This window comes from Fukomys damarensis, unplaced genomic scaffold, assembly GCF_012274545.1.
Source record: "Fukomys damarensis isolate Sample0158 unplaced genomic scaffold, DMR_v1.0_HiC HiC_scaffold_39, whole genome shotgun sequence".
In the NCBI taxonomy this organism is placed as follows: Eukaryota; Metazoa; Chordata; class Mammalia; order Rodentia; family Bathyergidae; genus Fukomys; species Fukomys damarensis.
In genome coordinates this window covers 122767203-122792529 of record NW_022900951.1, presented here as the reverse complement: position 1 = coordinate 122792529, position 25327 = coordinate 122767203, and the positions used below count along the sequence as shown (strand labels likewise).

Below are 25327 nucleotides of genomic sequence, written 5' to 3'. Positions count from 1 at the left end.
AAAGAAACCAGAAGCTGGAGTGAAACAAGCTGCTTGTTTGACAGAAGAATCAAACAGAAGGTAAATCAGAGGCTTAAGATAATGAGCTCTTCCCTAAGTACCAACATCATCTTAAGGAGCAAACTAAATATGTAGAAAACTCTAAATATCATCAACTAAATGACATTTGAAAATATGCTTCTAAACATTTTCTCTACCGTGAAAGGTACTACTAAATTTTTCTGCTGCTACCAAATCAACACATTGATATCCATCTAATTGACTGTAATTATAAATAAAGAAACAAGGCCAACTGCATGAGAAACTTTCAGACTTTTACAATCTCCATAAGTAACTTTTAAAATATCTAAAACAAAATCTCAAATACATCCCCAAGCAGACAAAATTACAGGTTTAAAACTAGTTCTTGGCAAGATGCTTTTTTTAAATAGTTGAAACTGAAACCTGATCGTTTGTTCTGTTTTTAAAAATGGAAACCCTAGGACAGAGACGGTTACTTGTATTTATTCTCACTCTCTGTCCCCGTTCCAATGAAAATGTCACTACATGTCCTAGAACAATAAAACTGATGATTCACCCATCTGAATATAGTCAGGGAAATCCCTCCAGTCCCAAGCTGCTGCTTAAGCATTAGACTTGAATTTCTTTAAGAATCCACAGACACTGTTTAAGCTCCATGGTTTTTCATTTGACACATTTATTTTCCTTTACCTGCCTAGTTATCCATGCTTACCTTATTCTTAAAATAATGTTTGCTGAATCTGATGACCTGCTATGGAATTAATTAATTGATGGATTAATGGCACTATAGTAAAGGCAAAGATAAATAAAGATAGACCCCACTCTCTATGAATTAAGGTTTAAATAGCATTAAAGAAAGACTCGAATATACCCTAATTACTAACCTAAAGCTACAGCATTTGATTAATCCCATTAAGTATTGGACAAAAATGTTGGAACGCTTCCATGGGAAGAGGAGGAACTACTGTGTGGCAGGCACTGTTAGGCCCTAAACTTATGCCATCTGGTGCATACATCATTATCGTGTGCAGTTAGGGAAACTGATGCTCGGTGAAGCTAAGTCACTTGTCAAAGATTCCTCTGCTGGAGTCGGAAGCCTGTTTCACCAGCTTATACTCCCTCTCACTTTAACCAAGAGTCCTGCTCAGAGCAGTAATTTATATAGACACCTGGTCACTCACTACCTTACACAGAGTAGGTGCTCAATTAATGTGTGCTGAGGGAGTCACAGTCAGAATGAACAAAGAGCAAATGACAAGTATCACTGTCACTGTGGATGTTGAGGCGAAGGTGGGAAGCACTTTCGGCATAACTGTGGGTGTCTCTCCCTTCCTAGGCCTTTCACTCAGCTCATGGAAAATACAATCAACATTTTCACCCCACTCTCCAATTCCTGGATTGCTTCAAATGTATAGGAAATTGTCAGGAACTCCTCAGAATAGAAGCCATTATAGAAATTCAGCAGTTTATTATCATTTTTATTAGATTTCACTGATTCATTGAGATTTTGCTGAAAGTCATGGACTTCAAAATTTCCACTGCTAATATACTACCGAATTCCACGTTGGTCATTTCTGAAATTGAAAAATTCATAGGCCTTTGGTTTCAAATCTCTTGAGAAAGAAACAAAAGCACATATGAATGCATGTGTAGGGGCTGGGCACAAGTGTGTGTGGCGGGGAGGGGCTTTCACCTGGGCACTTTCCATATCAAAGCACTGAAAACCTACAAGAGTTAAACAGACTTGCAATTTTCAAGCAATAACAATGAGTGATATTTTGGTAGGGGGTTGGGAGAGAGCTATACAGAAAAAGAGAGATACACATGTGGCAATTGTGAGCATTTAGATTTCAAACTCCATAACGTTCATTATATAAAATAACAGCTATTTCTCCAATGAGGCTTTAGCCCCGTATTCTAGAATTTAACCCCTTTATTAAGGTATTCAGAATACTGAATGTCCTAACCAAATGAAGCCATGATTTGTGCCCAACAGGGATGAAACCTTGAAAGTCTCTGTATGAATGCTATAGGGGGCCATGCATATCTCTTTATTGTCTTCCAACAGTTTTTGTCATGAGACCAGGAAAACTCCCTAGGCTGAAATGTCTCTGGTTTTGTTCAAACAATGCAAGAATTACCCACCGTACAAAGCGAATTACTAAATTACTTTCAACCACGGCCACTGTTCTTCCACCCAGCCGCACTACAGCCCAACAGCTCACATCCCACCGCCCAGACTGCACCGCAGGGGAAACAGGCTCCTTGCATCAGATTTGATTCTAATGGGGTTTCAGCACATTTAATTTGCACTTCAGTGCCTACAGAAATGTCCATAGCTGGATATGTCTACCCTGGAATCGAATCTAAGTTATACTACTTAAAGCTCTCCTGACACACTAGAGAAGCTTTTCAACAAGTACATATTTATTTCCACCTAGCAGTTGGAGCCTAAGGACCACTTTGGTTCCTACCCATATATAATACAGGTAATGCCAGTGGAAAACAGGTAATAATAAAACCAAGGTGTAAAAGATGACAATATTAGCCAAAATGAAGACATTTTCCTTCCGAGCTTATTATACAACAACGTGTGGCTGCAATGGCCTGATTTCTGTTTCACCACATGATTACAATCGCATTTCTCAATGTAGCTTTTGGGCTGCTCACTGTGTAAAGTGACACTTGCATACCCAAGTCCGTGCTCAACCTTTGGGCTCTGCTCCAACATGCAGAGAACCAAATACCTGTGTAGGTGGCCAGCTGTGTGTGTGATCTAAAGCACTATGTTGAATGGTTAAAGAAATTCATGCTTTGAATAGAGAACCCAGGTAAGAAATTGGGTCTCTGCCTCATTAACTTATGGATGATTCTTTATCAATCAAACACACAATATTAGCTTTTAAAATGCTTTGTAGAAATATATTGGAGCTCTCAGAAAAATATTATTTGGGCTCACATGCATTATTGTATTAATATGTGGAATTGGAAAGGGAAGTTACAGATGTAAAGGCCAACCAAAAGCTTCCTTCAAAATTAAAACTGCTGGGCACTGCTGAATTCAAAGAAAGAATTCTAAGGGCTGACTGCTTCTAATTTAAAAGACTTCTGATTAGCGAAGGCCAATTGTATCCATTAATTATTTTATAGCCATAATGATTCTATTCTTATTAAAATAGTCTGTGTAGCTTCCTCTCCAGTGATGATGCTTTAAAAAATTTTAGTGACTTCCAGATCTAGCCTGCACACAGGTCTAGCTTCATGTAAAACATTTGTGCAGGCTTTCACACAGGGCAACTGCTGAGAAATTTGGTATGGCCGAAGAAATTGATGTCCCCCCAGGCACACCTCCATTTTAATTGAAGAGTCATCAGAAAGCAAGCTCGCTCTAGCAGTTATGTCCAATCTGTGGCCTAACATTTTTTGCACCCCCCCCCATTTTTTTTCTTTCTGAGTGAAGAATTGTCTCGGACCACATATCAAATAAATAATATAATTAATGTCTATTTAAAAAGAAGGCAACAGACAAAAAGGGTGGACCACAGGCTGGACACAGCTGACTAGTTCTCTAATTCTCAAAAGCTAATAAAAGTCAGCAATCCAAGAAAAGTAGTTTTCTCAGGGGCAACAAGCCAACTAAAAGTATCTTACCACTAGGGGAGAGCTCAAATCTGAACCTTGACCAAGAATGGGCAAAGTATTTTGGCTGGGTTTTGTCAAGAGCAAGGCTGAGCTGGAGGAAGGGCAGCCATTTTACAAAGCTTAGGAGCACAATTGCACTTAAAAACTGATCAATGGAAAGGGGAAAATAGGCTTTGGATAAACATTCGATAATTTAAAAAGACATTTCCCACCTAAGACAAACATGTTAAATGCACATGGACAAAATTTATATAAGAACAATCCAGCACCACGCCAGACCTCTTCCCCCACCAGACAGCAAAATACCAAAGTCCACATGGGCAACTCTGGAAGGTCATAAATATCCAAAGAGCTCAAAGCATGGTATTTCAACCTCAAATGCCAATCCATTCAGTCACTATTTAAGAACACACATAAGCAATTTTAGCTGGATAGATAAAAGCAGCTGAAGAGGTGTAATGAAGATGTACAGAGCCCTCATCTTACATACACAAAGCACATTACAGTTTACATGGCACTTACTCATGTGCATCTAAAACACTGTCGATTTTCACACAGCCTTTTAAACAAAGTGAGGCAAGAATCACTTCCCTCTCTGATACAGTTGAGAACGACCTAGCTCAGAGGGCAAACCCAACTTTCCTGATGGATGTGTGACCAACACCACAATTCAGATCAGCTAGATCATGGTAAGGGTCTTTGCTAATCTCTCCTCTCAGTCACCTGAGGCAAGGGTGTGGTACTGCAAAGCACTTACCCCCTCTCACTATTGACCCTCCAGAAGGCTAGTCCTTTTAATAATAAAACTAATGAGAGTGAAAATGAGAAAAACAATACCGGCCATTTCCTGTGCACCATGGTTCTTTTTATATTCCACCAAAGCTCGGAGGCTCAGGAGTTACTACCTAACCAAGTCATCAACTTTTTGGAATTACTCAGGCACAAGAAAAGAAGAAAAAATATCTCACCAAAATAATAGTTTAGGAACTCACTAATACATTTATGATAAAATATAGAATGTTAGCTATTGATAAACCAAACCACAAATGTCTTGCTATGAAAGAGATTTGTTTTTCCGGGAAGTGAAAAAATATGCCCTGATGATCCATTAGGTAAATTCTAAACTTGCTGTATTGTTAGGCATGCTTGACGCCTACCATCCACCCATCCAGCCAATTTTCTGCCCATCCTGCCATGTAAGAAATATCTACTTGGTGCCTAGGTTCAGACAAGACTTCATTGCTGTTTGCTAGTTCTTGCATTTTGCATCTTTCTCAAAAGCAAGCTGATCTGGCAGCCTTCTCTTTCTCCTGCAACCTGCGTGACTCACATGACACTTGGCTATAGCCCTTGGTAGCAGGGGGCCTTTGGCATTTCCATTGAAAGGATTGTAGATGTCAGGAACAAGCTTAGCCCACATAGTGCGGGCGCTAAAAGTACTTTCAAATAATTACTCATTTTATTTTGGAGAAAATAACTGCAAAGCAATGAAAAGCTGAACGCAAGGGCTTTTGTGTGTATAATGGGTATTTATTTCACCATTTTTCTTAAAATTAGGATTATATAGATTTAAGCCCTACAATCAAACCATTCTCAGGATACAAAGCCAAACCAAGCCACCTGTATGATGACCAACTGAGTAGCTTTAGATTTTAAACCGAACCACCTATTGCCACCCTCCTTTTATTTCTTCACTAAACATTATAAGTTTGTATAGCGACTAACGTATCTGTCACCTGCTGCATTTACTCTGTTATTATAATGCTTTTATGCATCATGCATATGTGTATGTGCTTCTATGTGAGTATTCATGTTCCTAACTAAATCTTGAGGCATCCCAGAGTAAATCAAAACATCCCACTGAGAAATACACAAAGATGGTTGCAGGTGTGTTGGGAAGTATGAAAGACAAAGCCTTCTGCCGGGGAGAGGGAAATAAAGTGCCCATGAAGCCCCATAAAAATTCTGTTATTCAAACATACAGGTGCACACACCTTTTAACACATTATGGTCACCAACATTGTTAGGAAATGGTTTTGGGCTCACTTACTGATTCACTTTTCTAGGGAATTCAACGGGGATTACATTTCTCAAGTAATTTTTCCACATGTACTCATAATTTTAGCATATTGCAGATGATTTTAAAACACAAGTGATCTGCTGACCAATAGGAAAGGATGGAGAAATGACAATATTCGCTAATAACCTAGCTATTCGTGCAACTCCCCTCTCTCAGTGAAACGTGCACAGCAACATGAAATTGTGAAAATCAAATGCCATGGGTGTGGTCACATGATTTCTGCTAACCCAAACACTCTGAAGTATTTATTACTATCCTTGTTTTACAGATGAGGGAATTAAGACACTAAGGATTGGGGAAACTGGCCCAAATCAAATAGCTAGAGGCATTGAGTTGCAAATTGAATGTGAATGCACCCCTTTCCAAAAGCAGTTTTTACCCTGAGAAGTCTCAATTGTGGGTAAGTGATCTGGAAGGGTGACAGTCTTCAGGAAGCCTAGACAATAGCACAGAGCATTGTTTGGGCATTTTTATTTCTCCATTATTGTGAGGAGTGGAGCCAGAGATTTTATCAGCTTCTCAAAAAGATCTAAGACCCCCAAAAGTTATGCACGTCCATGATTTTGTAAGGCTTAGTGCAGAACACAACATCTTGCTCCAGACACCCTAAATCTGTGTGCCAGCCCACACCCTGGCTCTTCTGTCACCCTGGCTCTCTGCACTCCCGGGCTACCCTACTCCTAAGCTTCGCTTTGTTGTCTGTTGTGTATTGTGCCTTAGCTCTCTGGTTTCCACTGGTGTCTTTTTTCGCACCCAAGCATGACACTTTACAAATAATGTGAGCTTAGCAAAGGTCAAACAAGCTTGATTTCTTCATTTAGCGAGTGGCTATTAGTTACCAATCTGGTGCTTTCTCCTAGTGTTGGTCACCTTATTTCTGTCACCAGGAAGGCTCACCTCCTTAAATACCAGACACGTTTCTAACCAATGTCAGAGCCTTTGTCTTCAACAAAGACCTGTATGTACACAATCTTGACGCTTGTATCTTGTTATTACACAACTGCATGCCCACTTTCTTGTGATTATTGTTTACTCACTTCAGCCATGCTATGAATTCTGAAGTTCTCAGAGGGATTCACACACGGATTCAGCACATGTTTAATGAGCACCTACTCTGGGCCATGTACTATGACTGGAATTGGCAAAATCCAATCACTGCCTCTAACATTTTTGGATCCCTCATATAGAGTAAAACTACATTATGCATGTAAATGTACTCAATACATAAGTGAAGGACATATAACTACCAGCCTTTCCTTGAGATTCCTCTTGTTCTTCATAATGACACAGATCATGCTTACTTTATTCCTCCCATCTACTGAAGCACTGATTTTCTTAGAGGTGAGGCTCCTTACTCAGAATCACAGGGTTTATTAAGCTTATAAATTAGTTTCTAATGAATTTATATATTTAACAAAATAATCACCTGCCTACTGATACTTGAAATAAGATGGCCCATAAATGGCACTGAGAATTTACAGATAGGCTGCTGCAGTAGTTGCCTCCTTCCTTGATGAATGGAGGTATCTAAGTTTTCATTCCAGTGACATACAACCTTGGATAGCCAGGAAGAAAGGTGGGCAAGGACAAGGATGGAAACTTACTCTCAGGATAATCAGACTAAAACAACCAGCCAGGCTGTTCGAAGAGAAGCCTAGTTAGATTGGTCACCTGAATGGGAACTGGGGTTCAAATCTGGCATCGTGAATCTCCAGGATGTCTCCCAGCCAACTAAAGAAGCAACACATTCATTTAGGGAGGAATTTTCTCAGTGGCCTTCTGCTTTTCAAGATTTTTTTTTCAAATCCGACACAAATGAATAATTAAAGAAGCAATTGAAAATAAATATGAAGACTTTCTGAACCCTGCTCTCAAGGCATTTTTATCCCATTTAAATTTTAAAGGTAATTATATCGCCTACTGTCAAGAAAGTTAACACTAATTATTGGAATAAATAATGATGTACAAATTAAATAGAAATGCAAAGACAAAAAATGCAGAATGGCTTATTCAAAACAGGAAGCACAATAGCTCAAAGTAGCATATTCTCTTGATTTATGAAGACATAATTTTTAAATACCTATTAGTGAAACCATTTTATCCTGTATCACTTTACTTTATTAGCAGGTTGTCATTAAAAATAATGGTAATCTTTTCTCAGAAGTAAACAAGTATGGTTTTGCTTGTTTTGTTATACAGCATTTAAATATAAATATTTATGTCCACGTATATGAATCCCATCATGAGTTATGCTGCAATTAAAATGCACAGAGTAAATCTGATATCGCCTCTCATTGATTTATTTCCGGTGCAATGTTTCCGGTAAATGTTTCCGATTTAATGTTTCAAGGACATTAAAGACATTAACATGAGATTTGACTAACTCCACATCAGCGCCGAACTAGTGGACATAAACTTAGAACAGATGCTGTGGTTTATCTACATGTCCCCTCAAAGCCTCATGCAATCATAGGTAAGATTTGTAAGGAGGCAACTGGACCATGGGAAACATGATATTCGTGAGTAGATTAGTACACTGATAAGTTCCCAGCTAAATGTGATGTTGGGAGGTGGAACCTGACGGGAGGAGATGGGTCAATGGGGGCGTGGCCTGGAAGGATCTCTTCCTTCTCCTCCCTCTCTCTGCTTCCTGATGCTGTGCCATGAGCAACCCTCCTCTGCCACACCACTCTGCCTTGGAGTCAGCCGACTATGGACTGAAACCTTTACAAACTGAGAGCTGAACTAAACCTTGCCTCACTTAAATTATGAGAATCAGGCATTGAAAATTTGTCTTAGTTATTTCTCTCACTGCTGAGAAAATATTTTTTCTGTGTATGTGTGTGTAGGGAGAAGAAATTAGTATTTATCTTTCAATATCCCTAAATTCTAAAGGCTAATTTCAGGAACATTCAACGATACACTGCAGCCTCAATTTCCTTCCTTTTCCCCACAGAATGAGAAATAAACATACTTAGGGGACAGGGATTTCTTTTCCTTTGTAAGTCAAACATACATGTTATATGTTGCTTTTTTCCTATGACTAATATGTTTGCTAGAGCATATCAAATAAGGAACTGTCCTTTGTATTTTTAAGGTGTCAAAAATGGTCAAGTGCCATCATATTCTTGATTTGTTTTGTCAGTGCTCTCAGATGAAAAGTCAACCTGTGGCCTTTAAGGACGTTCCCATTCCTGAATGAGGTGTGCACAGCCTAAAAGCACATTAATATGCTTCTAGTAAGCCAGTTGGACTGGTGGGCTTTATAGAGTCTTCCCAGAATCAAGTTCCTCTAATCCCATAAATTGTACCACTATCATCCTTGCAGTTTTGCAGCCACTTCCACTTGAGTAGCAGTCCCTACTCAAAGAAAATGAGGACTCCATTTTCTCAGAATGCCACATTTTTAAGCTATGTGCATTAATGAAATCCAAGCTGTTCTTATTTTATCTGTTAACTTACTCCCCAGATTTGTGAGTAGAGGGTTCAGGGCTCAATTCTGCAGTTGAATGTGGTAAAGGCCTTTGGTGAGACCTCTTCCTGCTGACCCTCTAGGTTTTCTATTGCAAAAAACAAGACAATCAGCTCTCAAAGTCTCTGTGTTTACAGTAATTTTAAAGTAAGACAGTATATGGGTATCATAGACAGAAGTTCAAACAACTGAGAACAGAAGAGATGTGGATGAGCATAATTAGGTACATTATGATTAATTTCCCTATATTTGTAAAACCCAATTGTAATCCTAGGAACTATTGACTGAGAAATGTTGTACGGTCAATTTTGCTCATTTATTCAGCTTCCACTGCCCAAAATGCATTGACCTTAAATGAAAGGCAATGACTGTGTACACCAAATAGAGACAAGGGAGTTGAGCCATGTTTTTGAGGAAACAAATTTCATAGAGAGCCATTCAGAAACCCCTACACCAACTCCATCAAAATCAAAGGATATAATTTCTCTCTCAACATTACATCATGGAGAGGGGTTAGTGTGGACTGTAAAGTCACTCCAACTCTCCATTGTAAACATGTTATCTGTGGAGACAGCTTCAGTATAAAGGAGAAAAGTCAGGAAGAATAGCAGTAAAGACCATAGCTATCATTACAAAATAAATTTAACTGGAAATGTATTCATTGGACTTCAAAAATTACAAAATACAAAACATAATTTAATATTTAATATAGTGCATAACTAATGGAAATTGTCATTTCCATTCCATTGATTTCTAAGAAAGTGTTTGGCATATTTCCCCCCACACTCTCTAATGTACCATAAAATCTTTCTGAGGAAAGATATTAATTTTTAAGTGGTGAACCAAAAAGGCCATTTGTAGGAAATAAATCCTTCACAGAAGCATTGGAAAATAATCATGGTTCTTTTTGAACATAGCTTCACCAAGAAACACTGCCCAAACATTAATTAAATACCACGACACTCAAAGCCTGTAATATCATGACAGTATGACAATAGAAGAAATAAAATGAGAAACTTACCTGCTTTGAGGAAATCTGAGTGTGAAAGACAGGAATCTTGAGTAATGGAGTCACCATCCATCGCTCGCCCAAGCTAGAAACCTCAATGTCATTTCAGATGCCTCTCTGTTGGCTTCCTCTCAATGACCCATCCAATTAATCACGAAATCCCATTGAATCAGCCTCAAAAAGTGGTCCTAGCTCAAGTTGCTAGTGTTTCTGGCCTGGAATATTAGGGCAGCTGGCTCCATGATCTTCCTGCTCAAATCAGGCTGGCCTTTTTTTGTTTGTTTGTTTCATGCTTGTCACTCACTTTTCTCCACACCTTGGGTAATATGACTTCTCTAAAACAATATCAGGCTTACACCTTGTACCTTTTGGTGGTTTAAAAGACTCTTCATCACTAGACGCTAACACCAAGCCCTTGATCTTCACCTTCAAACTCACCAAACACAGATGATACTTTTAATCATGATTCTCAGGTGTCAAGAGTCCCACATCAACTTGATGTGTGTCATATTACAGGAAACACCTATATCAGTTCTTCACCAGGAACTTTCCAACCATGCTCCAAGAGTTAGCATGCTAGTTCCTTGAAAAAGCTTTGTTAAATACCTCAGACATTCTTTTTTGCTCCTGAAAAGTGCTGAACAATCTTCTAAGAAAACTGACCACTCTTTTATTTTACTGCACTGTGATTTTTTTTTCCTGTTTTTGTTTCCATATGCCCTGACTTAAACTACGTCAAGTAAGGCAGAATGGAGATTTCATCATCTCAGTTTTCCAGCTCCTAGCATAAAGTCTGGAGCACAATGAACACTCAATAAAAGCCCACTGAATGACTGGTTGACTGGCCAAGTGACTAAAACAAACAGATAAAAGAAGTTATGGGGTTTCATCGCTATTATCTTCTAATGAATCTTCCTCAATGCATATGATCTATGATATTGGATTCAACTGGCAACCTGGAATGTTACACTAGTCTTTTTGTGTTTGTCTGTGGGTCATATTTAGTATTCAGCAAGACCACTATAGTCATGATATCCTTATATGATCAAAAGTGTGATCCTTGAGACCCCACCAATGTCTAAGTCTTTATGCAATCCATTTCATCTGGCTATGACCTGACCACTTTACCCCTATTAATCCATGTATTTCTCAAAACCTGAGCCATCTTCACCTCATCTTTAAGGCTTTAACTAAATAGATCTTTTCTTTTACCACTCCTTCATACTGTGATACCTCAGAACCTGAATGCCGGGCAAAAACCTAAGTACCATGAAACCTTGTCATTGTCTAGCTTTCTCCCCCACTGGGATTCTTGGCCTCCTGAAAAAGACATATGGACACATGACACATGTGTGCACATGCACATAAACACCCCTACTCACCAGCTACAAAGACCCTGTAGGGGCTGTCATAGCCATTGATCCCTTTGCCCCACTGAACCCAAAATCTTAGGCTATGCAAGAGGACTTGGTACCCCTAGAATCTTTGAAATTGCATACCAATGTCAACTACATACTCGAGTCTTGATCTATAAAGGATTCCAGAATCCCAATTGAATATGACCTTTGCCGTTCTTTCCCCTTGATAAAATTATAGGACTTTCTTGCTTTTAGTGCTTATCTCTGAAATCACTCTGTGTCCTGTAATTCTAAGCCCAAGCCTAGGCATTTTAATGGTTTATTGACCTGGAGTTTAGGCACTGCAATTCTAAGGAAGCAAAATGACAATACCGTCCTCATCCCCTGAATCACTGAGGAAAAGGACCTCCTCAGCAGTTGGTGTAATTCGTGATGCTTAAGAGTATTTCTACTCCTGGGCACTAAGTATTTCCATCCATTTGCCTGCAGGCTGGGTCAGGGTTCTACTCCACTGGCCAGTTCTCCCCTGAATACAGACGTCTCTTCTGCCGAATCCAGGATTCTGCTCTCCGAAAGCCACCAGGCTGAGCTCCCTCCTGTCTCTGCCCATACCCATCTTCCTGTTGATGGCATGTGTAACAGGCCAAATATTGTTTGCTGTCTGAAATGTGGCCTAGATCTAGCTCAACAGTCAATAGTAAAGCCTGTTCTGCCAGTCAAATCCAGCCCATTGTCTGTTTTCCTATGGCTTGCAGGTTAAGAATACTTCTTATACTTAAAATGTTTGGAAGAGGTCAAAAGAAAAATATTTTATGACACATGACATGAAAATATGAGATATTCAACTTTCAATACCCATATATGACATTTTCTTCATTCACCTACTTCTTATAGTTATTTTCACACTAAAATGCCAGAGTTGAGAACTTGGGACACAAAGTATACAGTTCCTGAAGTGGAAAACTTTACACAAAATATTTCCTTGCCCAGATAAGGCATACCTGAGTCAACTTCACTGATAAATTCTTTCTTCCCAATTATTTAGCTGGAAAGAAAGTTTATGCCACTTACACAAAAAGATTTATTTTAAGTGAGTTTTGCACAACTGTACTTAGTTTATACACGGCCAATGTCTTTCAGATAGGCACAGTGAAGTTGAAGAGCTAAAAGAAGTTCTGGATGAGCATCAGAACTAAACCAGAAGTTACTTTTTGTTAGCTTGTTTTTGCTTTTTGTTGTTTTTCTAATTTATCAGTTCACGCTTGTAGTATATAGTGATTGCATTCCTCACGGGGAGTTAGTACCTGTACATAACATCTCAACTCTTTCTTCATCTCTCCCCATCCCCTTCCTCCCTTGGTCCACTTCCCTTTTGCAAAAAATTGATCTCTTATTTGTTGTTATCTATCTTTAATTTTGCGCTTTATTTATATCTTGGGTTTCTCACGTAAGTGAAATCATGTGACAGTTAAGCTTAGGTATCTGATTTGGTTCACTTAACATTATGGTCTCAAGGTACATTCATTTTCCTACAAATGACATAAGTTTATCTTTCCTTATAGTAGAGTAGTACTCCACTGTGTATAAATACCACATTTTCTTTATCCATTCATCTGCTCATAGAAATATAGGCTCTTTCCCAGATTTAGCTATTATAAAATGTGCTGCTGTAAATATGGGTATGTATGGATCACTGTGATATGATATATTCATGATGGGGTGCCTTAGCTTCATCCTGAAGACTGGCTTGCCCTCTTCACAATGGACACTGCCTGGACCACCTCTACTCTCACTCTGGAAAATGTGAAGAATGATTCCTCTTTCAGAGGTTAAATATTGCCCTTCCAAGATTTATGGCCACCCAGATCCTCAGATTGGAACCTTAAATGGAAATGTGGTATTTGCAAATACAATTAGTTAAAGACCTAGACATAAAAGCTGACATATCCAATGGGCCCTAAGTCCTACGACTAGTGTCCTTAGAATAAGAGGACACAGATATGCAGAGAAGGCCATGTAAATGCTCAGACAGAGAATGATGTGGTGCCGCCACGAGCCATGGAATGCCTGCCCATGCCTACCAAAAGCCATTTACAGGCAAAGAAATATTCTGTCCTAGAAAATGTGGCAGCAGTTCAACACAAATGACACCTTTTTTGAACTCTTGGGCTCCATGACCGGAGAGAAGAAAATCCTGTTGTTTTAAACCACCTAGGTCATGATACTCTGTTATTACAGATTCAGGAAACCAATATGTCTCCCATTTCCACAGTTTTGCAAACTTCCCAAAGACTTTCACAGCTACTTGGCCCCCTTACTCTTACTGAATTTTTCAGAAGAATTTTTACCGCCACTCCTTTGCTGAGGTAAAGTGAGACTCAGCCATTTAGTATCTATGAATGAAAGCCAGGGATCCTGACTGCTCCTTGCTAACTACTTTTGCTATTTGATGATCCTAAACAATTTTTGAACTAAATCCTCTTTGAGGGGCTCAAGTATTTGAGAGAAGGCTTCCTAATCCCTATGGTAATTTTTTATGCTCCCTTTCTATTGAGATTCATTTATATTTAAGGTGTATCTTGAGGGTAGTTGTGCTTCAGTCATGGAAATCCTGACTTTTACCTGTTGTCTGAGCATTCTGCTAAAGTCATCTCACCAAGGGACAAAAACTCAGAAACCTTCTGGACCAAGCAAAGTTCTCTAACAAATTGTGTCATATGTTACTCATTTAGGAATATTGCAAAAGCACAACTTCTCGCCATATTTGTAAATGAAAAACACATGAGTGTAACCTGTAATGCCACAAGAAAAAAATTGCTCTTTTTTGTGTGTTCAGGCTCAGACTTTTGAAATATGAACCCTGCAAGGGAATTTCAAATTAAGCTGGTATGTTTTTGCCCCTTACTGTGCCAATGGAGAAGCTACATTTAGAAAGTTAACCCATACATACACAGTGGTATGCTGTACACAAGGTGCCATTATGGGAATGGCAGTGAGACCAGCATAGCCACTGGCTGGTCATGTGACTTTAGGCAAATGACCCTTTGTTTCTCTGAGATTAAGTTCTAACATCTGTGAAAAGGGAGTACTCATACTCTGAGCTCCTTTTGGGATAGGATCAGTATAAGATAATTTTTATGAAGTCATTTGTAAATAATAAAATCTCAAGGTAATAGTTTTCTGTTATTATCACCTATATTACAAACTCAATTTGGTAATCGAAGCATGCTATATTTTTAAATGTTCGTTAATTAAAGTTTAGTTGTACTCATGTCACTTAAAAATACTAAACAGACCTACAACACACATAGAAAGTTTTATAACTCATCTCTACAGCCCTTTGCATTTACTATTTGGGTTGAATCAATATGGTTATCTACCTGCCAATTTTTCTTACTCTTTAATGCAGAATGAGGGCAGTCTTTTTTTATGACTGGCTCAGAAAGTACTAAAGCGATCAATATATCCAGTGATAACAGGATGATTTGGAACACCCATAACAAAAGCTTATCACTTTACTGCATACCGAATCTGTCAAAATACTTTCCTAGAAGTAATGTGAAGATAAAACTTCTCTGTCTTCCATTATTTTAGTGGATGGGGTGACAAAGGATTAAAAGGTTATTTGATGAGTCCACAGCTTGGTTATTTCCAATGAAATGTATCATATAGCTGTTGTTTTTAAAAAAAGAAGTTGAAATATAATAATGTTCCAGGCTAAATTGCTAGTCAAACTCTAAAAGTAGCCCATTCTGATCTCCCATATTTACTTAGTCTTAGCAATTCCCATACTGTTTTGAAAGGTAGCTAATGAGTAGTGTGCAGGCAGGGCTTGAAGGCTTCCCTGCTATTCAAAGGTGAATAGTCTTGGAGGACAAAGGGCAGGGGAAGGAATCGCTGAAGTTACTTTAAAAACAAGGTGGCTCTGGGCTTAGCCACAATGTAGAAAAACATCCTGAGAAATTTAGCACTGGAAGAAATCTCACTGAGGAGTGAGTCTAAACTTGATATGTGACAAGAGGCCTAGAAAGGGAAAGATCACCTCCTCAAGTTCAAAACCCAAGTCCAGGCCAGAAGTGGAACACACATATCAATGTATCTCATCCAAACTATGGGTTACAAAATTCCACATGGCCTTACATATAAAGAATTACTTCAGCCATCTCAAAAAAATCACAGGAGTTATTCGTAGTGATGCTTTCTGCTATATTATTATTTTAATAATGATAATTTCAATTTGTATAGCATAAGAATTGACATTTTGCTACAGAATAAGAATAAGTAATCTCTTGCCTTCTTTTCAACCAGGAAAATGTCAAAATTGAAAAGATTTTTTTTAAAACCCACCAAGACAGATACACAAAATAGCAAATACTCTGCTAGATTGAAAAACTGGAATGTTGAAATTGTTGACACTGTTCCAGGATGCTGATGGCTAGAATCAATTACAAACAACCTTAGAGAAGAATAGACATGAGAGATAATGATACTTGAAAAAGAAAGAAAAATAAAACTAGGCAATGGCATGGTCTTGAATATGCCAACATTAAGATCTATCACTGAGTTTTTTGAATGTCAATGAGCAAATGAAAGAGATAGAAAATGAACAAAAGGGAGGTGCTCACAGGGAAATGGTGTAGAACAGCCACTGAGCCTCGAGAACACATACAGGAAAATTTGGTGCCTACAGAAGAAATGAGATATGCTTTCTTGTAAGGGAGTAGACAACAAATTCAGGAGAGCTCAGAACTTACTGCTTGAATTGGTGAGGAGAGTTGGCTGTGAAAATTCCTAAGTCATTTAGGAAGCCAAGGATGCTGAAATTTCAAGTTCAGTGTCACATCCTGGCTGCCATATTGCCCAGACGCTAAAGAAAAATGACAGGCTAGCTTTCAAGCCCTATATCACTTCTGTCCTACAGAGTCGCAGCTGCAGACAAACTGGCCTATTCTGAGAAAGTGGCTTACAGTGGTCTCCTCTCCCTTATTCCTACATGACATTCTCTTCACCCATCACTAATATGCTCATATGTGAAAGGCCCTCCAGTTTCACAATTCGACCTTCTATTCAAGGGCAAGTTCAAAATCCATCTCCTATTCATTTTTTGGTAAAATTTTCCCTGCTTAACTCCTATATGCTGATGTCTGATGGGTTTGTCTTCCTAATATGAGAATAATTTCAGCCTGTTTTCCTCAGGACACCTTTCCTAATCACTGAAATAAGACAGACTAAATCGAACCCTTGTCTATCATCTCTGGCCTTTCCATTACAAACAATGCTGGACTTGGTGTTTTGTTGGTATCACAGTCCTTTCGGGATGCTCAGTGATGCCACTTCATGACCTTAGGGGAGTTGTGGCGAACCTACAGCACACATGCTGCAGTGAGATGTTTGTATTATTGAAGGCTCTAAAAGGTTCACCATCACTGTCTTAGGGAGACACTAAAATTAGGGGGGGACAAGAGAATGGGTAGTAAGAAAAACTAGTTCGCATTTCAATGAAAATAAGCAATGAGAATGGTTAGTCAAAAAGCATAAACAAAAGAGAATCACCAGGGAACAGACTAGCTGAAAAGTGGGTACAAAGCATTCCAGACTCTACCCATCTCTGGAACAAATGCTAAGGTAGAGAGTCTTTCCTGACACCCTGAAAGCGTTCAGACATTCAGAGATGTCTCTGTTTTTGAAGGGATAGAAATTAGGCCAGTTATGGCCTGGGACTGAATACTACTTTACCTCCATAAGAATTGGCAAAACCAAACCAAACAAAACAAAATCTTGTGACATGCATTCAGTAACAAATGCTGTGTGTGAGTGGCACTTAGCGGCTAGGTGGCTGTCTGTGATTGAGGGGAGCTGCCTTGATCATTTCTGTGTGGCTGCACAGACACATCTACAACACCGCTGCAAAGACCCCGACATTCTCTTCACTTCTCATGCAAGGGACCTGAACTTAGGCTCTACTTCCTAATATAGCTAAGTATACCCACAGTGCTCCCTGCATAGGGCATAAAATGAGAGGCACAGTCACAAATGTGAGCAATAATTTTTCATGTAGTGGTTGGTAATACTAGTCACTAAGCTAGAAAAGTCTCATATAAATTACATTAAAGTTTTCTAAGAGGCTCCTAGATTTGAGGCCTCAGATCATAGGCAAAAGCAACATGGAAAGCAAAGGACCCTGTAGGGTGACAATAGCATTGAGACACTTAAGAGGAGACACAAGTCCTTTCATTTGTGTACTAAGAAGATAACCCAAGAGATGAAAGGGAGGGTAGGGAAGGAATTGAAAAAAGAAATTAGTTGCCAAAAAGTACCAATAACAAATTGCACCAAAATGCAAAGCTATCTGCAGCAGCAGATTTTATTTTATCCTAAGGTAAGAATAAACAAAAGCATCTGTAATGAAATCATGTATAAATTTATATTTATTAACAAATTCATTTGCTAATAAAACACCATCTGCAAGGCACCCTGGGTTTCCGCTCAATTTGAATAGTCCTTTTACTGTTTTCAGATGCAGTTCCCAGAAAATTCTTCTCAACCCAAACTGCAGAACACATGAGCCTTGCTTTGGCTGCCTGAAATGTTAATACATTTGGTAACATGAAGGTTTTAAACAGATTATTTGTTTAAATGATATACTTGAATGCAAAGGGTGACATTTTGTAATAAGGTTGGTTAGACTTCTACTATCCTTACTATTAATACCGAAAGTCTAAGAAGCATGGAAATGTTTCACAGATAAGAAAAAAACTTATCCACTATAAACACAAGTATAGGCATTTAAACAAACATGGGCACATAAATACGGATGTGTATCACATTTCAATTAGAGTTTGTAATATTTCAATTCACAAGTTTAATACTATCGGTCAATCTATGTATCCTAGAATATCTGTGGTGTGGTCATTCAGCTCCCTCGGCTCCCTCCCATCCCAAATGCACTTCACTAGCACAACCCGTCAACCTCTTGTCACCAGAGTCAGGGGAAGAGTTGAGAATACTCAGAGAAATGTATTATTCCTTTCTGTAATAACTCAAAATAATGCTACCACACAGCAAAGATGGCCACAATGAGTAGGGATACAGAACCCAGTGCCTGGAAATTTTGGCACCAGGAACTGGGGCAGGACCCTAACGCTAAGTGCTTTTGAAAAGTGCATCAAGATTTAATAGGGCGAATTTTCAGACTTGGTCACATTTTTAGCCACATAAACTCCATTAGGTTCAAAGCTCCATAATGCTCTACCCTGTCTACATTTATTCCCATATTTGAATCTTCATTCTTCTAAGCTGTCTGTGGGGCCCTCTAACCTCTCCTTTTCTTTCTTCCTACTTTTGGTTTTCACATTGCCCCTGCATTCTGTATATTCTTCTGGGTTTAGTGCCCTACGCTTCTCTCTGCTCCTCTTTAAAATCCTTTCTTGAGACATGTATTTTAAAATAAATACTCTCTCCACTGATCCCCTATCATGACTCTCTTACACCTGACCCACTTTTCATACAAAGCTCTATCAAAGTCTATTTGCACCATCACTAAAGGCTGCTCCTGGGAGAATCGTCTGCAGAGTTGATGACAGCTCAGACTCTGTTTGAAAGTGTACCTCTCATTGGTGTGCCAGAGCACTGAGTGGAAGAGCGAAGTCAGTTCTGAATCTGGGTCAGCCCATTTGTGAATGTACAGGAGAGAGGATTGCAATGGAATGGATCCCACTGGGTCTGCGACCTGTCACTCCACTAATGAGGTATGGAAATGGGCTATCAGACTGCTGCATGGAGCAGTGCTATTTCCGGCAGTCCTGAATGATGGCAGTGCTACGTAAGGAGGGAAAAGCGGATGCCAGGAGAAAGAAAGGGATAAGCATCACACCCCAATCTTCCATTGTAGTCCTCTTTCAAAGGAGATCCTTGGTTTAAAAAAGAACAAAACAGTATTGTGTCACTCAGTAGACGTTAGACTAGAATTTCTCAATAACTATACAATAGAGCACACAAGCAGACAGACTACAATTAAAGAATATATAGCTGAGGTTGGATTCTGTATTCATTTCTATCTTTGTTTATGTTATTTGGTTCACATTATGGCTTAGAAAATGTAATCAAGTAACCATCCTTGAAGTCCATTCATTCATTTATTGAATATCTGCTATGTGCCAGGCATTTGCTAAGCACTTGGAATACAGAAAGAATGAGATAGTCCTTGCCCTCAAGGAGCTCACAGTCTAGTAGAGGAGACAGACACACAAAGTAGTATCTACAATCCAGAGAAGTAAGCGTCAGGCAGGGCGTGTGTAATAAGGTGCCAAAGGAACCCAGAGGAAGCACTGTCATTGAACTAGGAGGATCAGGGAGACTTTCGCAGAGAAGATGACCACTGAGCAGACTTGAAGGAGAAACAGGAATCCACTGGGAAGACAGGGGAGGGTGGGGAAAGGCTCTCGGCTGAGGAGACAGCAGGCAGAAAAGCAAGGAAGCGCAACAGAGCATGACATGACAGGGAACCATGGGTGGTTCCACGTGGCTGGTGTCACATTGGCAGATGGGAAATGGTGAAATTCGAGGCCACAGAGGGAGGATGGAAGCATAGGGAAGAGCCTTGTGAACGGGAGGCAGAAAGTTGGACAAAGAAATGAGAGTGAGGAGTGACATGGCCAGATCCACCTATGAGATCAGCCCTTACGGAGGATGGTGGGAACAGAGATGAGACTAGAAGGAGGGCGACCAGTTAGGAGGTGCTGGCAGAGGGTCTGAAAACAGTGAGGGTGGAGGAGAGGTGAGAGACTGGAGCGATACTTAGGGGGAAGCTCGACAAGACTTGATGGATGATGACACAAAAGGCCAACTCGCCTCAGAAATGAAAGTTATTAAAAACAGACATCCCCCGCATCCAACCCCAACAGCCCCACGCCTCCCCTCCTTTGCATTCCCAGTGTCCACACCTGCTGAGGAGGCACAGAGGAAGATGAGCGAGAGGGCTCCCAGGGGCAGACTCCTCTACTTCACACACCGCTACCTTGGAGTCTCCTACGGGGTACAAATTGTAACCTACTTTCTTCCTCTGCGTCTTTTCAAGCCTTTAGTGACCACTAAGAAGAATCCATTCTAAAGGCAGTAGCTTCTTCCAATCAAGTGCTGGAGGCGCAGTAGGCAGCTGCTTACATGGTGGTGTCTCAGGGGCAGCCCCGTTTATGTCCCCCACCCAGGGGCCACAGTGCCTGGAATCCAATCATTAGCGATTCACTCCTTTGAGAGGCTTTTGTTCCCTCTGGACTTCTCTTTTACAAGGCAATAACTCCTGAGACGGGTAGGATATTTAGCCACTCTAAGCTCAGTGGAATTCTGTTGCTCATAATACCTTCTGCTTGGACAGAAGGGATAGAGGTAGGATGTTTAAGCGGGCTATGTAGGCACCTGTGGAAGAAGGTGATGCAGGAGAAGGACTGAGGGCTATGCAAAGCGATGTTAAGATCGTTCCTAGAAACAGCCCTGTAAGCACTGAGGAAACTAAAATTCTCAAAGAATGCCTTCCACTTCAGGTTCCAGAAAAATCACACACTTGTACATTCTCGCACCTTAAGGGACTTCTGGGTTTTACGTTTACAATATGCTATTGGTTAGTGAAGACCTATACGAAGTAATTCACCAATGTTTCGTGAACCTTATACTACTCTGGACCAATTAAAATCTCCAGGGTCATTAATTTGTATGTAATGCTACTTCAAATATATTTTCTGAAACTCTTTTATAACTTCACGGTTTCATTCACTCAGCCCAACATGTCGTTTGTCATTCCGAATCATGGAGAGGAAACTGTGTTTGCAGTGTTAATCAGTCACGTCACAAGTGACAGAAGATCAAGAATCAGACTCTGACCTTGAAGAGTCTCACATACAGCTCAATAAAATAAATAAGAGCTGTCTGTGAATACTTGGTAGTAGAGGTTAGAAAAGCGAACTAAACAATGAAACAAAACTTTAAATGTTACTTACTTCACTTGTTTGGAGGATCGTGAACTTTGGCAGTTTAGTCTTTGAACTGGCTGCACTGGGCTTTCCATCCAACAGTGATCCGAATGACAGATTCCCAAAGCTGCTCTCGAATTCAATGGAAGGTTTCAGTGTTGGAGAGATGTCTGGCGCCTGGTCCTGGCCATCCATGGGTCTTACATATGCCGTTGGCTTTTGCTGCCCCATGTTTGTCTTGCAGTAAAGCCCTGGAGGGAAGTTCTGAACCGCAAGGCCACTGCTAGGAGCTAACAAAGAGGAAGCAACTAGGGGAGACCCAGGTGCTTGCACTGTAAATTCAGATTCTGCTGGTGAGTTGGACTGAAAGATTTCTTTGAAAGCATCTTCTCCACCAGCCTTGGGATTACTGTCTCCCTTTGAAGATGGGTTGGACTCTTCAGCTGTGCCAATTTGGGGCTGTTCAGCTGGGTAGACAAAGAAGTCTTCCAGTCTGGCTTGAGGCTGGTCCTGCGTGAAAGACTGCATCTTGTTTGGCTGACTGCTGGCCTGGCTTGCCAGTGCAGTGCTAGAGTTATGACTATCTCGTGACCACTCAGGTTTTGATTTTCTGTTGCTGTGTATGAGTGTGGAATTCAGTATCACAACAGACGGCGGAGGCATTGGGGCCGAAGGGTGAGTATTATCCTGGTGAGGTGGGATCATCCGGTTCTTTTGTTCTGGAAAAAAGCTTGGTTCATTTTTGTTGACGGGAGTCTGGGGCACAGAATTCTTTGGGATTCCCACTAGATGATTCTGATTAGAATGGTTAGTTAGCAAATCCTTCATTTCATCATAGTTTCCAAGCGTGTTCTGGACTCGGTTGGCAAGGGCATCACCTTTGTTTGTCTAAAATAACAAAAAGATGGGGGTGGGAGGAGAGAGAATGAATAGGTTTGTGTTTCCTAATGTTAATGTATCAAACAGATGCCTTAAGTAGACTAGCAGATAGGGTTCTTTAAAATTGTCATGCCGCCATATAATTTTATACTTTTCATGTGCTATGTAAGAGAAATATCAATAATGCTACTGAAAGAGCCTCCTGGAATGAGTGTGTATGATTAACAGTTGGTGTGCTTCCCAGCCTGCTCTTAAACATGATCAATGGGAGAAAGTTTTTAAATTATATAATTTATTATTTGTATCAGAAAAACCCTTATTTTAGGTCATATGAGCTGAATTTTTACATTACACATTATGCAAATTTACATTATGATTAACAACTTCCATTTAGTGATCACTGCCAATATAATGGAATGTTCCACTGACATATTTTTGACACATCAGCCTTTGTATCACATTATACCATGAAAAGGGCTTAGGTCATTTGGTGAGAAACTCAGTTATACTGTGCTATCCTGACCATGTGAAATTTAGCAAAGGTATGGGATTAAAATGCCATCTAATTGAGTTAACTTATGACTAAAATGAATCTAATTCCTTTTCAGCAAAGAACTGCATAAGTTACTGGTGTCTGCCTACATAATGTGGGGGCAACTGTGTTTACATGTGGATGATTCATAGTCGTTTACTTTGAAATGATGCAATTGTTGATCAACAGTGACTCAAGCTCTCTTGTGTCTTTTCAGTGATTTAGAAAAATTCATTCCAAAATTTAAAGTTGTTTAAGTCAATCAAAACAAACTAATCTTTTAAAAGTAATGTTAGCTTAATGTGTAGGAACTACAGAGGCAATCAAATCAATCTACGGACAATCAAAAGACCAGCTCACCACCTCCAGTAGGATATACTAATCTCATAAAATGGCTGTGATTGTTTTTAAAATAATTAAGCTCCTAAATAGGTTTTTGCAATAAAGAAAGCAAAGCTTTTACGATTAAAAAATAGTGGGTAGCTTTATCTTGGAAATGATTTTGAGTAAAACTCAAGTTGTTCATCCTTGAAAATCGCTTTTCATTGTATTCTTTACATGCCAAAGAGGTTATGAAAACAAGCTATTGAATTCCGAAGGGCAAAGGACTTCTTTGTGCCTAAGCTGCACTAATCTGGCCCAAAATGTTGCAGTCAAAGGAGGCTACCATTGTTCATGGAGCCATCTAGCAATCGGGCCATTCGATAGGGAAGGCATCACTGGGGGTGTCCTTCAGATCCCAGGAGCCTTAGGAGAGGGTGACCACCTCTCCGTTGGTAGACTTTCCACTAAAGATAGATGTTTAACATCTAAAGTATGTCATATGCCTTCAAAAGTGCCCAGTTTCCTGTTATACTCAAGGAGTACACCTACCCAAGTCTGGGATCTCAGTCTAACCCTACACTGTATGACTGTGTGTTGTTCTCTGTATGTGAAGATGAAAGAATATGCAGATGGATGGAGAGTGACATGCTAGAAATGGATGAAATCACCCAGGAAAAGGAAATGTAGAATGAAAAGATCAACCAGGCTCAGGTGCCAACCCTGGGAAACATCAACCTTGAAGAGTTTGGAGGAAGAAGAGGACCCAGCAAAGGATACCAAGAAGGAACAATCACAGAAAGAAGCAAACTAGCAACCTTGGCCTCATTATTAGCGCCATCTACATGTACCATAGGAAGTATTTCACTCACACCACATATTAAATCATATAAGACACTTCCAAAGAAATGAAGGCAGTTAGAGATATATGAATTTCAAAGATTAAGGAAAAAATATGCTAAATATATGCTAAGGGAGTTCTGTGGGGATAGTGATCTTTAGAAATCCAATAAATACATGTTGATCTTAGTTTTCTTATCCTCAAGAACATCTTGTATTGCATCATATGCCACCTTGGTGCTGAAGCAGTGATTAAACAATTACCATTCTATATAATCCTCTGCTGAATAATCTCTCCATTTTCAAAAGTACATTTGAAAAGCATATTTAAAAGACATAGATAGGTAGAAATCACTTTTATTCCCTAAATTTCCCTAAGATTGTCATTTTTAATGGCAGACATTACTTTTTAGCAAAGGCAAGAATAAATTCTTTGCATATAGTAGTCTCCTTAAACTGAGTTGCACAATGAACTATTTAGGCAGCGGTCAAAGCCAGTCTTTCTCTCTAGTCAATCCCTAAATATAAAACAAAGAAATGTCATCATGCCAAGGGCCCAGAAAGTACTCAGTGATGCAAGCTTTAAACATCTGCAGGGGTTTTCTGGCCGCTGTAACAGATTGCCTCTTGGGCCAGATAACTGTATGGCTAACCAACACTGATACCTGGCAATATTCAAGGATCTGATACTACCAGGGAAAACAACACTACGGAATCATACCCTTGTCCCTAGGCATTACAGAGACCACTGAAAACTGCATGGCCCAGAGCAGTCAACCAGACTCTCCTGGACAACATCGGCAGGGTCTAATAGCCTCACTATGCTTGTGAGAAGGCTAGTCACATACCTGCTCTTGTTTCAGTAGTAAACAGAAGAAATGTTCATCTTGTCCTCGATGAGAAAAAGTCTGTCTAGTTTTTATGTCTCTTAACTTGTGTTTATGGTTATAATGATCTGGGTTTTTGAGGCATGCTTACATATGTTTTTCACATGTAGGTTTTAAAGTATGCTTTAAATTAGCAGAACTTCTGAACTGGTCAATATCTAAAATTGTGTCCAAATAAATATAATTAAGGCAGAAAATAAAAGTCTGTCTGAATATGTCTAGAAAATTAATCTCCTCTTAACTATCTACACATTAACAATTTTCATTAATTAAATATAATTATGTATATGTAGATACACACACACATATATATTATATATA

General features: G+C 39.5%; 1 protein-coding gene across 1 annotated transcript in view; it reads right to left on the bottom strand.

The window, feature by feature from the left end:
• Aff2 (AF4/FMR2 family member 2) overlaps positions 1-25327 on the bottom strand; it is a 316042-nt gene that overhangs the window by 281642 nt on the left and 9073 nt on the right. Inside the window, exon 3 of the mRNA XM_010616851.2 lies at positions 21575-22435. Within this exon, the coding sequence (XP_010615153.2) occupies positions 21575-22435 (861 nt within the window). The remainder of the gene's footprint in view (positions 1-21574; positions 22436-25327) is intronic.